This window comes from Nannobrachium achirus (genome assembly GCF_963921795.1).
Source record: "Nannobrachium achirus genome assembly, chromosome: 12".
Classification (NCBI taxonomy): Eukaryota; Metazoa; Chordata; class Actinopteri; order Myctophiformes; family Myctophidae; genus Nannobrachium; species Nannobrachium achirus.
The window spans coordinates 17,402,731-17,419,469 of NC_137832.1; the positions used below are offsets into that span (position 1 = coordinate 17,402,731).

Sequence of the window (16,739 nt, forward strand, 5' to 3'; positions counted from 1 at the left end):
TTTATCTGTGGCAGGTGTTTTCTTTTTTATCTGTATCTACTGTACCATCCACTTTGAATGGAAAAATATCTGGAGAAAGAGATTTTTGTATCTGTTTATCTGGCCCAGTGGGAATGGGCCTTTAAAGAGAGATAGAGGGAGAGCGAAGTGAAGACACCTGGGAACAGGGGAGAGGAAGTGGGACGTGGTGCAGACAAGTGAGATGAGAGGTCTGAGAATAGAGTAGTGATGAAGAATCTTTTGATTAGAGAAGAGACGGTGCAACTACTGTAACTACAGAGGTTGTGATGTAACTACCCCTAAGATTGAGAGAGGTATTTGGGAACGCGGAGACTAGGATCTCTCTCTCTCTCTGTGTGTGTGTGTGTGTGTGTGTGTGTGTGTGTGTGTGTGTGTGTGTGTGTGTGTGTGTGTGTGTGTGTGTGTGTGTGTGTGTGTGTGTGTGTGTGTGTGTGTGTGTGTGTGTGGTCTACTGTCAGCTACTGTTTAGGACTGTGGAATTAATTGGTGGTCTTCTTTTTAATGTGGCTCCAGTAGCAAAGCGTCAAACTGGGCCATGAAATAAACTGGATGATTTGTCCCAGCTCCTTGATCAGCTGGAGAAACTCTCCTTGCTCTTCAGAGATCTCAGAATGGACCCAATATTTCCTTTTCTGTTGAACAAGAGAGGACCACCAGAGAGACTACTGCTCTCCCATTCCTCATTAAACCCATTTAGACCGGGAACGCATCCATGTCACGTTAGATTTGAACCAAACCAGGGACGTGCTGGCCATTGGGAAAAGTGGGACAACTCCCGAACGGCTGGTTCATTCTCGGCCGGTCCAGGCCGGGCCATTAGGAACAAATTAAACTGTTTGCACAAAAGTAAAAATTAAACTGTTTGCACAAAAGTAGTGAAAACAGCAGATCTACAAGCACACAACGCCTCGCGTGCTTGTAGATAGGCTGTTTTCACTAGTTTAAATCATTTTTTAAATGATAAATACAAAACAAACGGTTTTGGACATCCACCTGACAACAACGAAATATAGGCCTAATTCATGTAATTGGCCCACTGGCTTGTCACTTGTCATGATCTGAAATGGCAAATCTTTGAGTAGCAGCAGCGCTATAGATAGCGCACAATGAGGGCCTCTACAACTCTTTTTCCCAGGCTGAATCAGGGGCCCAGCACGTCCCTGAACCAAACTAACTTTTAGTTTATGCTTTGACTATTGAAAAGTAGCAGATACAGTATACTGCTGCTGTAGGCCTGCTCAGATCTCTGAAACGTTGCTCTTTCAATAAATTACTCTCTGGAACTTACAAGTGGCAGCGTGCGGGTTTATCAGTGATCTGTCTCAGATTCCTTCCTACTGTTTTGTTACCCACACACCTGCTTGAGAGGAACTGGGTGTGCGAAAGCCGTCTCTTCGTATCTAATTAATTAATCGAAATTAATCAGTTAAAGTCCCAGCCCTAATTTCTATCTCTCTCTCTCTCTCTCTCTCTCTCTCTCTCTCTCTCTCTCTCTCTCTCTCTCTCTCTCTCTCTCTCTCTCTCTCTTGTAGATTGGCCTGGAGAACGAGGAGCAGAAGTTGGAGATCAAGCGTCAGGTGACAGAGTTGACCCTGTCGCTGCAGGAGCGCGAGTCCCAGATCAGCGGCCTGCAGGCGGCGCGGCACGCCCTGGAGAGCCAGCTGCAGCAGGCCAAGACCGAGCTGGAGGAGACCACTGCAGAGGCAGAGGAGGAGATCACCGTGCTGCGAGTGAGGCCGGCTTTACACTGCCACTGAAATCTAGCTTGAATCAGACCTGAGTCACATCAAAAGTGGAATCCGATTCTTTTTAAATAGTCTATTAATCCAGACAGGTCACATGCAGGTCACATCAAACTGTCCAAACGTCACTTGCTGCGCGACCCGAGCGCGGCTGTAATGATGTCATTACAGAGCGCAAGTATTTACTATTTGATTACCGCGCACTGAGCAAATGAGAAAAACAAGAGAGGAGAGAGAAAACACGTGAGCTAAATAGATAAAACCAGAGAGAAGAGCGAAACACAAGAGTAAAGATGTGTGTTTGTTTTTGTTGTTGTCGCATATCCTGAAAGTAATCAACTAACTAATCAACAAACTGTCACTTGCAAATGCACTGTGAAAAGTCGGGCCAAAAGATCGGATTTGAGAACCAAATCGGACTTGGGCTGGATTTGATTGCAGTCTAAATCCGGCCAGAGAGAGAGAGATAGGGAACTACACGATATGAAAATGTCATGTCGCGATTATTGTGATTAATAATTTTTTTTTATTATTATATTAACGCGATAATCAAAATATCCCCAACATCCATTATCCCGGGGCAGAACATTTGCCAAAAAATAGCAGATTGTCTATTTCTTGGCAAAGAGATTTGGTAGAGAGTGAAAAGAAAAGACTGTATCAAGTATGTTATTTACAGGTCCGTTTTACCAATTATAGAGGGTTTTAAGTGGTACCGGATATGCAGCGCAGCAAATAAAAGGTGAATTGATCCTGCGTCATGCATGATCACAGGATAGTTTCCCGATGAATGAAATCTCCTCGATATGATTATTGTGAGTGTTCTTATATCACGATAAACGATAATTTGCGATTTGCATTCCATCCCTAGAGGGAATTCGAGAGAGGGAATGAGGGATGGGGAGTGAAGGATACAGCAAGGCACATGAGAGAAAAGCAGAAAGAGCATTGGAGGGAGGGAAGGAAGGAAAAGAAAGGAGAGAAACCAAAGGCGGGAGAACAAGAGCGAGAATGAGGGAAGGAAACTGCAAAGAGACAAAGACATAGGGGAAGATAATGAAGAAATGAGCTGGCAAGATATAGATGGTGGAGATATAGAATTTGTACTGGTTTGTCATCTTCTGTGCTAGTTCCAGATGTACTGTACAGTAGCCACCGTAGATAAGCATTAACATTTTACTGCATGCTTGCCATGCTCAGAGAGAGAGAGACTGAGATAATGGCTGCTCTACCATGCAGTCTAGTCTCCCCTGTTATGTAATGTGTAGCAGTGAAACCTCCTTGTACAATACTCTTGCTGGGTGCTCTATTTAGAGCTACAAACGGAATAAGAAAAAGGGTTAAAGGGAGTGAGTGGGAGGAATACAAGACATGTATGTTGTATAGTGGTGTAATGTAGGGAAACCTGTTCCTACAGTATGTCTGTAAAGAATATACAGATCCATCTAAAAACAAACAAATAATTATATCTATTTTTTGTTAAGATTTAGTTTTTTTTTCATGGCATACAGCTCATGAATATCAAAAGTCCATATTTCAAAATATTACACGAGACCACTCAAAACAAGGATTTTTTTAATAGAGAAATGTCAAACTTCTGAAGTCAGAGTTGCTTGAAGTCCAATGGGAAGTTTCCGTAGTCAGTTATGATTTGGGGTGCTAGCAGGGCATCTGCAATGCTTTTTTTACAATATTATTTTTTTTGAATATATATATATATATATATATATATATATATATATATATATATATATATATATATTGTACTGTATGTGTGGTCATACTGTCACAGTGTAAAAACCTCCAAGGTGGATGTTCTGCAAAGAAACGCACACTAACACATAACACAAAATAATACGATGCCTTCAATAATACAGGTTGTATTTGAAATCAAGTCATAGCTTTTGTTTCTTCTGTTAGTCTTTTGGTGTGATGTCCAACCATGTTTTTCCACAAATCTTTTTGTCTTTCTTCCTCTAGGCCCACCGAGATGAGATACAACGCAAGTTTGATGCCTTAAGAGACAGCTGTGCGGTAAGGTTGCTTGCACTTTCTTTCTCACTCTTATTTCTATCCTGGTTCTCAGGAGGAGGCAACCTGCCCCCCCCTGGAATGAATGAAATCTCAATGGAATCATCAACCACACCCAGCTTTGATATGTCCCTTAATTTATTCATTTCCATACCCATCAGAGTAAAGCTGCATACTAAAAGATTTATATTGATTTTCCACTTTCATCAAATCCCCCCTGTGACTCTGCGAACATCGGTGCTCTCTTAAGAAAAGAAAGAGGAAAAAAGAAATCATCTCCTTCTCCTTGTTCTGAAAAACCACTACCTCGAGCTACTGTAGGGATGGGACGATATGAACATTTCATGTCACGATTATTGTGGCAAAAGAATCGCGATTTACGGTATTATCGCGATAAGCAATGTGTTGTGAGATCGGCTATTTTTTGGCAAAGACATTTGATAGAGAGTGAAAAAAGACTGTATCAAGTACGTTTATTATAAGTACCTTTTACCAATTATAGAGTGTTTAAGTGGTACCGGATATGCAGCTTGGCAAATAAAATGTGAATTGATCCCAGTGCATGACAAATGAGTTCAAAAGACTATGACTAAAACTAAATCAAAATTTGCAGTCAAAAACAACACTGTGGTTAATACATAATGGTCTCTCGTCATCCCTTTGCCCTACTTGAGAGATCCTCCCACTCACGGGCTGTTCACCACCACCATAGATTTTGCTGGCAAATATTCAGACAAATCACAGTCAAAAGTTGATCAACAAACAGGTTTTAAAGCCACTCTATGTGCAGAACTGTTTGTTCCACATGCATTTCTTCCGAAGCACTGTTATGTTGGTGCACACTCTTCAGCCAGTGGCGTCAGTTCAGAAAAAGCTAAGGTATGGCAACATGACTGGTGTCTTGCACACGCGCCTTGCGCGCGTGCAAGACACCACAAAATAGACACCACAAAATAGACGATCTACATGTGTGAGCATAGATCTGCTATTTTCACAATAGAAAGCATTATTATACATTTTTTTCAACTTCGACTTTCTCTGGTAGGAGTCGACTTGTGTAATGAAGTCGACTGAGTCGACTTGTCGACTTATTCGTTAAAGGAGTAGTTCACCCCCAAAATGACTTTTTTTCTATTGATTACTCATGCCATGGAGAGTGGAGTTCAATAATATTTTTTGGTTTTTGTCACATTCCTAAGACAAACATTTGATTTGAGTAAATTTACCCCCATTGATTCCGGATGGTGACCCATTTCGAAACGGTCACCATCCGAAATGAATGGGGGTAAATTTATTGTTATCACATTTATGTCTTAGGAATGTGACAAAAAACTAAAAATTATATTGAACTCTACTCTCCATGGCATGAGTAATCAATAGAAAAAAAATCATTTTGGGGTGAACTACTCCTTTAATGCCCTAGTTCACCTCCCCTCCCTTCCCTTCCCTTCCCCTCCTCCACCTCCTCCTCCTTTTCGTGTATTTAGTTGCCGCTGTCAGACCCCTGCCTCAGGGGAGAAGATGCACCGGCTCAGCGGAGTAGAGACAGCTAATTTACGTACTTAAAAGCTTTGCCTCCGTTCCCTCCTCCTGCTGCCTTGTAGGCTATACCGGCTATACCGTAGAGCCCAGGGGCGTCAATTGGGTATGGCAGGGGTATGCAGCTGCCATACCCTGGGTCCAGGGGGGAAAATAAAAGTTACTTTTAAATATAAATCCATGACCATGAATGTCTCTTTGTCTATCTGTTCTGGTCATTATGTTGTTAAATTACATTAAAATAACTACAAATGCAAAATGTTACAAAATTAACTAGGTATTATATAATATTCTCCACGCTTTTATTCTCCCCATCTTGACAAAATGGTATATTCCCGGGTTCTGCAGGTCAGCTGCACAGGTGCAATTAATTATTGTTAATTGTGGCACGTTTACTAACATGCCAAGTTTAGCTGCACTTGAGCAACTGTTCCAGGCTGCCATATCATCCAGCCCAAGAAACCGTAGAAACGGGGGAAAAAAATAGAATGTACTTCTTAAAATAATCATGCCTGTTTCTATAAGGTATGGCAACATGACTGGTGTCTTGCATGCGCGCCTTCGCGCGCGTGCAAGACACCAGTCATGCTGCCATACCTTAGCTTTTTCTGAACTGACGCAACTGGTAGAGCCCGATTCATACTTCGTCACGACGACAGAGCATAAATTAGGCTTATAATTCCACTCGCTACACTGGTTCCCAAGGGAGCCAGGGAACAACCATCTCTTTAACTGCCGGCTTCATCAGCATCTCCAACCCTCATTTCCATACATTATGTGCACGCAAGAGCCTTCGCTGATTAGAAGAGGAGCATGGCGCTGATGAATTGATTAGCCTGATCCCTGCTCTGCCCTCGCTGAGATGTGGATGCTTGTTTGAATGATACATGTAGCCCTGATGTCATTATAAGATGATTAACATAATGAATCGATTTGGGATCCAAGCTGTGCTAGATTTGACACTGTGTGGAGTGGCTTGTCAACACACTGGGATCCACTCTGTGAATCATAATATGCTATACAGTAAATAACTAGAACTGCACGTCGAGGTGCCAACTTGCGCCTCACACACAGGTTGCACACATGGCCAAGCATCGTGCGCCACAAGGTGTGCCCTGCTGGCCTCATTGGCTGTTAATGAAGACATTACCAAGAACGCTCTTATATACCAAACTCTGCTGACATCACCGATGGCATCACCAGGAATGCTGGTCCCTCATTGGCTGTAGGCAGACCCACATACATACTACATACATTCCCAGAATCCCAGCCATTTCAGGGCTGCAGTCTTCAAAAATGTCGGACACCTACATAGTACATACCCAGCCCATTACAGTACTTGCGCGCTCTGCTTGCACAAGTAATTATAATAAATAGATGTGAGGCGTTGTGTGCTTGTAGATCTGCTGTTTTCACTAGTTTAGTACATATATTTTAGATGATAAATACAAAACAACCATTTCGTTTTCCACCCGACAACGACGATATGCTATAAATATAAGGTGCTGGGAGGGAAAATTATAATGTAGGGGTGCCTCGGATTAAAACAAATATTTATGGGGTGCCCTGAGACAAAAAAGTTTGGGAACCCCTGCTTTAGGTGACAGGCCCCCTTTAATTACAGTACTTAAGTACTGTACTTAGTTACTTTACACCACTGACTGCAGGTGATCACAGACCTGGAGGAGCAGCTGACCACGCTGACCCAGGAGAACGCAGAGCTCAACCGGCAGAACTTCTACCTGTCCAAGCAGCTGGACGAGGCCACGGACGAGAGCGAGGACCGGCTGCAGCTCAGCCAGGACGTGGACCGCCTGCGCCGGGAGGTGGCCGACCGAGAGATGCACATGAACAACCAGAAACAGGTAGCCTGACACAGGTAGCCTGAATTGACATTTCGTTTCACTCCATTATTCAGTCTGAAACTCAGACATCCCAAGTCTCCTGGATGTTGCGGGAGTCTCCCGGAAATCAGTGTCTCCTCCCGCACACCCGCGAGTGGCACTGAACCTCCCGGAAATCCCGGCCGCTCCCGCGAATGCTTGGCATATCCGGCTGGATCCGGTCTAGAACCGGATCTGCGACCCGCGATGCAAATAAATGTGTTCTCATTCGTCGTCGAACTGTCAATCTTGCAGCCTGTGCGACGCATGGCAGCCTGCAGGCAGGCTGTTGTGTGTGTCTCACTGTGAGAGTGTCAGAACTTTCTCCCAAATAAGTAAGAAAGACATCATGCTATAAATTAAACCGATTATATTAAGCCTAAAATGGTTCCGCCGCCGTGCAAAACCGTTTTTAACAGTTGTTAACCATTTTTAACTGTAGAAAAATTAGTAAAATCCGAGAAAAACCCGATATTTTTTCGTGTGCTGCGCGCACATGCACAGGGGACCTCCCGGAAATGCTGATCTCAAAGTTGGGATGTCTGGAAACTGCTTTCATCCAAGGCAGTTTCTGGGATGGGCGTTGCCAAAGAGGCAGTCTTCTGTGATTGGTTCACCGTCTGACCAACACAACAGTAGCAAAGCAGATGACGTAGTGTTGTTATGTGGCTGGCTACTAGCCTGTTGCTTGCTACTTGCTAACCAAAGAAACAGGCAGAATAGGAGCGCTACGAACTAGTAATCAAACACAGTAAAACATGTCTGCTACTGATGTTTCATAGCGAGATCGATACGATCGCATATTACCGCGACGGGCGACGCAATGTTTGGGAATGTGCGGTGCGGTCCGGCGGCGACACTAGGTTACTTGGAATCGCACTGAGTTCTTGGAAAACCCCACCCACGCTGATCACTGAAAAGCGACGCTGATTCGCCTGATGGATTTCCAAACAAGGAAAACCTCTTCAATGAGAGCAACACCAGACCTCTGTACGCCGAAACAAAAATTTAAAGGGGTGTGGCTAGTGATACAAGGTTTGTAACCAGGCAAAGAAACAGGTGTTTGAGTCAGGGATTGGGGCTGTCACGATTATGACATTTTACATGGCGATTACTTGTCACTCAAATACTGTAACTGCGATTAACGATTTAATTGTGTTGTTGTTGTTGACAATTACATTTCTGTTTGGCTTTTAGGCTTTGAAGTTGCACATGGTAGATATGACACATAATCTAAATATACAAAGAAATTCCTGACATATTTGACAACTTTATACTTAAAAAAGAACATTGATAGTGGAAATAGCCGATCTACAAGCTCACAACGTGTCGCGATGCGACGCGATGTGAGCTTGTAGATCTGCTATTTCCACTATTTTTTACTTTAAAAAATATATATGAACATTTTTCAACATGGAAACGATTATGACGATTATGAAAAATAATCGCGATTATGTCAAATAATTGCGATTAGACGATTATGTAATAATTGTGACATGCAGCCCTAGTCAGGGAGGTTCCTACTCTTTTGGTTCTGGGACTTAAAAATCATTTAAGCCCCAACGCACGCACGCACGCACACACACACACACACACACACACACACACACACACACACACACACACACACACACACACACACACACACACACACACACACACACACACACAGCTGAGTCAAGTCTCATGTCATCAAACATTCCGACACTAACCCTATCTCTAACCCTAACCCTAAACTTAACCCCTATGGGAGTGTCGCCACTCCGACAATAAGAAGTCAATCTCGGAGTGGCGACATGTCGGAATGGAGAGAGACTCCCGATGTCAGTTATCATGTAACTCCTACCTGAATCTTTAACGAATAACCATGAAAAAAAAAAACTGTTTCAACAAGTACACATATTCTAGTCTACTCTTTGTTTGTCTCTTAGCTCCGCAGAGCTCCGTACTAGGTTGTTGTTCACACCGATATGTGACACGTCCACGTTACCTGTCTGAGCTGACCCAGACAACACCTTTTCCTCAACGCTGTCAAAGTCTAAATCCCGGAAGGTTCTAGCGTTATGTACTGTATGCTGGCAGGGGCGGCCTTAGTAATCTGGAGGCCCGTTTCAAGAGTTATTGATGAGGCCCCCCCGCGCTGCTGCCAGCGCACCGAGGCCACATTAGCCGCGCAACAATCCCACACAGAAGTTGACCTATAGTCAATGACTGGCTGCTATTTATATATTATTATTATATCACTACATAATGTTATAGCATTGACCTAAATGGTGTTATATTAACAAGGATATATGATTATTAAAAAGTGTTATAAGTGTGTTGCAAGTTGAATAAGGCTTGCTGGCTAGCTCTTGGAGGCCCCCTGGTGGCTGAGGCCCGTTTCAATTGAAACAGGTGAAACATAGCTAAGGCCTCCCCTGTATGCTGGAGGCAGCTCTGAAGATAGCAAGTGTGAGAAAGAGAAAGGGCTGTGTGAGCGAGTGTGTGTGCGTGCGTGCATGTGTGCATCTGTGCACTGCTCCTGCGAGTGGGTGCGTATGTGGGTGTTCAGTAGACAGTATGGTACCTCTCTCTCTCTCTCTCTCGCACTCTCTCTCTCTCTCCAGTGGTGGAAAAAGTACTCACATATTTTACTTTAAGTAAAAGTATCATTACTGCAATGTAGATCGCACTCCATTATAAGTAAAAGTCCGGAATTCAAAATGTACTTAAGTAAGAGCATGAAAGTGCCTGCATCAAAATGTACTTAAAGTACCAAAAGTAAAAGTACAAAATGTTTGAAAATTGCAGATCTACAAGCTCACAACGCGTCGCAAGCGACGCGCTGTGAGCTTGTAGATCAGCTATTCAAATAGCCAAAGGTATTAAAATATGGCTAAAGTGGTTCATGTATGTATTATAATATTAGAATTTATAAATGCAAAGTAACTCAAATAAATGTAGCGGAGTAAAAGTACAATATTTGAATGCGAGATGTAGTAGAGTAGAAGTAAAAGTATTGGAAATTGGAAATACTCAAGTAAAGTACAAATACTTCAAAAGTGTACTTAAGTACAGTACTTAATTACATGTACTCAGTTACTGTGCACCACTGCTCTTCTCTTCCCCCCCTCTCTGTCTGTCGTTCTCTCCCTCTCTCAGTCTTTCTCTCTCCCTCAGTCTTTCTCTCTCTCTCTCTCTCTCTCTCTCTCTCTCTCTCTCTCTCTCTCTCTCTCTCTCTCTCTCTCTCTCTGTCCTGGTGGTTGGTTGTGTAACCAGCTATGGTTGTTGGACGAGGGATGCGGTGGTGGTGCAGTGGGTGTGTGTGTGTGCACATGTGTGCCACACACACACACGTGTGTGCATGTGTGTGTGTGGGAGGGATGTGTCATCCCCATCACTCCCAGGTCGCTGTGGTTGCTGAGGATGCGTTGGACTTCAGAGAAGGGCTGCCACATTCCAGAACAGGCTATTTTTATCTTTGTGTGCTTTTGTCTGAAGCAGCGTGTTGATGCGAGACTTGAAACATAGCGGTGAATGTACACTACATAAGTGTCTTTATTATGACAGGGAGTCCCGCTGCTGTGTCCTAAAATGTTTGCTGGAGACATTTCCTAATTGCCATCCCCCGATACTGTGCACTGCTGTTTTTGTTTTCCAGCGCACGCCGCTGTTGTACGACAAAATATAAATCAGGTTTTCTGCCTGGCTTTGTCTGTTTCAATAAAAAAACGCATCCTTTCCATCTTGAAGCATTGCTTTGTCAAGATGTCTTTTTTCAACGTCAGCAATATGACAAATGTGGTGGACTCCAGTGTTGATTTTGTCGACTAAAACTATGACAAAAAATGTTTGTCGACTGTGCTTTTCACTGACAAAAACTAAATAAAAACTAAGCTGTGATGACTAAAACTAAGACTAAATATGTAGACAATTTCGTCAACAAAATAAAAACTAGACTAAAATGTTGGGGAGGGACTGCAAGGTGGAGAAGAGAGTCATTTTATGTTTGGTTGCTCTCCGGTGTGAGCTTGTAGATCGGCTATTTTCAGCACGCAACCAAGAGTAAAATCAGTCATTACGATGCCATCAAGGCCTGCCAAAATTTCATTTGACTAAATCAACTGTAGATTTAGTCGCATAAAGTCTTATGATATTCAGTCAACTAAAACTTGACTATAAAAACAAAAACATTTCAGGTGACTAAATTAAATTTTATTCAAAAGACTATGACTAAAACTAGATCAAAATTTGCTGTCAAAAACAACACTGGTGGACTCCACAACAGCTTGTCTTCTTCCCTCTGATAAAGCAGGTCTTTAAAGGTCCTTACATACCGCAGGGCACAGTTTTCTTTTTCTTTTTTTTTTTCTTTCATGCATTATAATTTGAACAGAAACATCCACACAGAATGACATTTGTATTCGGAAAGAGGTTGACTTTTCACCTTGATTGAAAGCATCAACCTGTATGAATTCAAAGTTACAGAAAAGTGCATAAAGTAAAGTACTGTTGGACAACTTCCTGTAGTAAAGATTCAGTTTAGGAATTAAATAAACTGTCATGAAATACCTTTTGAATAAATTATTTGTAGTTCTGGCATTTCATCAAGTAAAACACATTCTTTGACTTTTACAGGTTTTTTGCAAATAAAGCCATGAATTTGCAATGCAACACATATGCAACACATACGTAGGCCTTTGTTAAAGTAAAATATTTGTGGGTTAAATTTAAAAACATAAAATTAAAACCGAAAAATATACCATAAAAAACATAAACAATTTAAATGTTTTTTTTTTTTTTTTTGTCATTAAGGTTAAAAAGCCACCCTGCACCTTCCCCCTCTAGTGTGAACTGTAGCACAGACTCGGTGTAGCACGACAGAAATTATGCCAATTAATATTTAAATATTCACAAAGATATGTGCATCTGTTTACTATATTAAAAGTGTTGTAAGTGATATTTCGTCGTTTTAGTTTTTTGGTCAATAATAAATAAAGAGAGAGTGTTTCTTCAGTAACAGGGATCTCCCAGTCTCTCCAGCTCTTTAGTAAAGAGAAAATATATTTTCAAGTGGGTTGCCAATTTCAGCCAATCAGGGAAGAGAAGCTATTTTAATTTTATTTAAAAATATCATTACTAATTTCAGTTATTTATCCTGTATCCATTGTTCTCTCTGCTGCCAGTATCCACTAGCCTGACACTCAGCCTGAATTGCATTTTGTTTCACTCCATTATTCAGTCTGAAACTGCTTCCCTCATGAGCTGTTTCTGGGATGGGCATTGCCAAAGAGGCAGTCTTCTGCGACTGGTTCACCGTCGGACCAACACAACAGTAGCAAAGCAGATGACGAAGTATGTGGCTGGCTAGTGGCTAGCCTGTTGCTTGCTACTTGCTAACCAAAGAAACAGCAGGAATAGGAGCACAACGAATTAGTAATCAAACACAACATAACATGTCTGCTACTGATGTTTGATAGCGAGATCGATACGATCGCATTTTACCGCGACGCAATGTGTGCGGTCCCGTCCGGCGGCGGCGAATTGCACATGAGTTCTGGGAAAACCCCACCCACGCTGATCACAAGACGCTGATTCACAACGCTGATTTGCCGTACGGATTTCCAAACGAGGAAAACCTCTTCAGTGAAAATTAAAGGGGTGTGGCTAGCGATTCAGAGAGTCTGGAACCAGGCTAAGTATCCACCTGTGCCGGGGGGCGCAGTTCAGGCCAAAGGTGGTACTGCAGCTGAAAATGCTCTGAGAGCCATTCAAAAATGCGAGAGGTTCTCTATTCAGGAGTGGTAATTTAGCCTCAAACCTTTTGAAAAACGTTTTTGGGACATAAACAATATGACATAATACTTTTTAAATGCATGGTGTATCACCTTTAACACTTTCTTCTCTTTTTAAATCACTTACATATTATGTATCACTCTAAACAGGACATGGCCTGAGCGTAATGAAGTAGTATTCAATTCAGTGCAAACGTTTAGCTTTAACCAGGAGGAATGTTCCAGTAGCGATGCCCAGCAGACCCAGAGTCACACCAAGTCCACAGAAGACAGCTGGAGCAGAGCTGCTCTCGATGAAGGCCTCTGGGAACTCTGTGAACACATCAATGAAACACACCTTTTAACCTTGCACACTAGCACTGCATCCATACAAAATATCCAAGAATGAATTGGAACAATATCCAAAAAGTCACGCCTAGTGTGTGAAGTGAGCGGTGCTATTTATGAGTTAATCTCATCAAGCGTCCCGCTGGCCAATCACAGCGCGTGTAGCCTCGCGTAGCCAGGCTTACTCATCTGCGAAGAGAAAAGCCTGGTTACAACTAGGGCATTCATCGAATATTCGAATATCAAAGTCACTCTTCGACGTTGTTCACCGAAGTCGAATATTCGCTTATTTTAATTTTTTTATTGTTTTCTCTTTAAAAAATCGATAGTTTATAAAGCTTGGCTAGATAGGAAGTCATAAGAATGAGTTGTCAATGCCCCTGGTGGATGAATTTGTTAATGCTCTATACCAGGGGTTCTCAAACCCTTTTAGGCCGTGACCCCCAAAATAAACATATTTGAACTGGGGACACCCACCCTGACAAGCACTTGGAATTGTAGGTATTACATTTAATGTGACTCGGTTCCACAGATAAATATTGTGAAAATAGCTGATCTACATGCTCACAACGCGAGGCGTTGTGAGCATGTAGATCGGCTATTTTCACAATGTTCGCCTCTTGCTTACTTAACCCATTTAGACCGGGAACGCAAAATGCGTTTTTACCTTTCAGGTCGGGAACGCAGAATGCTGTTTTACCTTTCAGACCGGGAACGCAAAATGCGTTTCCTGCGTTTCCTGTAGTTTTTACCCTTTTCTGGTCTCGTGGCCAATGAAATGCATCAGGAGGCGATGACGTATGCTTCCCTATGACTACCGCAAAGCATTCTGGGTTTTTTTTTTCTGTTTGGGAGGGGGCTGCACTGGGAGAATCCCAGTGAAGCTTCTCATAGCGGCGAAATGGAAGACGCGTTGAGCGAAGGCAAACCGGACCCGCTGGAATTGGCATTGTTATTGTTACGTGATATGTTTGAAAACGACGACGATGATGAAGAAGTGTTTCATGGATTTCATGAGGACTGGATTACTTTTCACGGACGCACTTTGAGACGGCTAGTTTCAGAGACCAACACGTTAGCCGAACAGCTAGTCAACCCCAAACTCCAGAAACACAGATTTGCAGCTATAGAGGTAATAACACGTATAAAATGATTATGATGATATGGTTCATTCATTCACATACACAGGCGCACACACACGCACGCACATATAATAATAATGACAAATGTCGCTCGCCAGATTTACCGCTATATGGAGCTAACAACTAGAATTGAAATATTGAAAATGAAAGTTTTGGTGCTTGTTGTTTCTTGTCAAAGTGGTGGTCTATGGTGTAAGGCCTATGGTGTAAGGTCTCAAATATTTGCTAATTATGTTTCTATGAGCTACATAGGCTGAGAAATATATTATTTATTAGACGTTTTATAAGATTTATTACAATTTATGAGTTTGCAGATTTCTTTTAAAAAAATTATAAAGGTCTGGACCATGACAAATAATTTCCCATGAAAGCCAAAGGTGTAAGCTATCAAACAGTTTTGAAATTTTGTTTCTAGCTGCTACAGAGGCTGAGAAATAAATGTTTTAGTAGACGTTGACACCTCTGTGAAGTTTTCCATAAAATCTCAGGTTTTAGGGGTATTTTTCCAATCGGCCATAGGTTTTTAAGGCTTTTTTCCAGACGGACTTAGGTCTAAATGGGTTCATATTTGACAGTTTGGCCAGTCCTGTCGAATATTCGACTATTCGAATACTTTGGGGTCGAATCATTTGAATACTAAAAATCACTATTCGTGAATGCCCTAGTTACAACCATAGGCTGATACAGCATAGAACGGTGCTACTTCCGCCGGGAGAATTTCACTGGAAGTTGTCTTTTTTCAACACGTCATGTTAACCGCAGCACTTCCGCCACTTCCCATGTCTACAGGTTCATGCCATTCACATTGTATATTGTGGCCAGGGTGCAGCGCGTGTGACATTGTACAACTAAAGATATCCAAACTGGACCTGGACCAATCAGTGACATCTCGATTGGGGCCAGATCAAGTCAAACCATGACTAGTCAGATCTGGCGTAGAATATCACCTGATTTCAACCAACATAAATCCTGCCCACGATGAATATCATAACTAGTCAGATATGTCCCAGAATATAACCTGTTCTGAACGTCACCGGAGTCACCGGAGGACGTTATCATAGCGTCATCATGATGTCGTTTGGCTTGCAGGGGAGGCACTGCAGTATTCGGACAACTAGACTCCACAGTGGTGGACCGGTATTCTTTCCTTATGCCACCTGAATGCCCATCAATATTATACTTAGATGTGATTTATTTATTGGCAATTTGGAGCATTTGATAATTCTTGGTGTAAATTACGACTGGTCATTACATCTTTGAACTTGTAATAGTCTGGGCGTTTTGGGCAGTATTTTATGGAATCGTGCACTTTACGATAAAAGAATGAAATTTGGCACACAGTTAGAACATGCCATTATGGAACATTTTTGGCTATAGGGACATTGTAGATTTGTCTTGGGAAACTTGTGGGAGCCAATCAAAGTTGGGGTCTCTTAGACTTTACTATACAGTAAAATAATACAAAAGATAAATATGCTAAAGGGCACGGTGGCGCAGTGGTTAGCCTCACAGCTAGAAGGTCCTGGGTTCGATTCCCGCCGGGGTACACTGGGGGGCGTGTTCCTCCCTCCGCGTCATCAGCGCCCACACCCTAGGTGGGGTTGGCGATAGGGCCTTTCTGTGTGGAGTTTGCATGTTCTCCCTGTGTCTCCTAGGGTTGATACCCTCACAAAAACATGCAGTAATCCTGGCCTCTATAATGCCTCCCCCTGGCCAGCCGGGGCGCCTGATGGAGGGGAAAGGAACTGGTTGGAATAACGTGTTCCTTCCACGCGCTACGTCCAAACCAGGGAAATCCCCACTGTCAGGTGAAAAGAAGCAACTTAGACTCCTCATGCATAGAAGGAAGAATGAGGTCAGTCCGTTGTCTCCCCAGGCACGGCAGATGGAGAGCAGAGTCCAGGATTACATAGGCAATTGGCACTGGGTGAAAATGGGTTACAAAATCGTGGGATACAAATTATATTAAAAAAAGAAAAAAAGATAAATATGCTTTAAGTAGCATTTGAGGAGTCAATCTAGGGTTTTTTGGGGATTCTGAATCCAATGCAAGCATTTGTTTTGCACGGAAAACATTCTTTGGGGTAAAAACGGACCCCATAAAACTATGGTTTAGTGATGACTCATCGCTTTTCACAGTTTTGTGGGGGCCGTTTTTCGGAAAGGAATGTTTTTCGTGCAAAACAAAAGCTTGCATTGGATTCAGAATCCCCCCAAAAAACCCTAGTTTGACCCCTCACATGCTACTTAAAAGAATTTGTCTTTTTACTGTATAGT

General features: G+C 42.4%; 1 protein-coding gene across 1 annotated transcript in view; it reads left to right on the forward strand.

The window, feature by feature from the left end:
- Positions 1–16,739, forward strand: part of citb (citron rho-interacting serine/threonine kinase b) — a gene marked incomplete at both ends in the record, with an annotated part of 124,172 nt that overhangs the window by 44,102 nt on the left and 63,331 nt on the right. Inside the window, 3 exons of the mRNA XM_080738248.1 lie at positions 1,554–1,751; positions 3,744–3,797; positions 7,001–7,198. Coding sequence (XP_080594374.1) covers positions 1,554–1,751; positions 3,744–3,797; positions 7,001–7,198 — 450 coding nt within the window. The remainder of the gene's footprint in view (positions 1–1,553; positions 1,752–3,743; positions 3,798–7,000; positions 7,199–16,739) is intronic.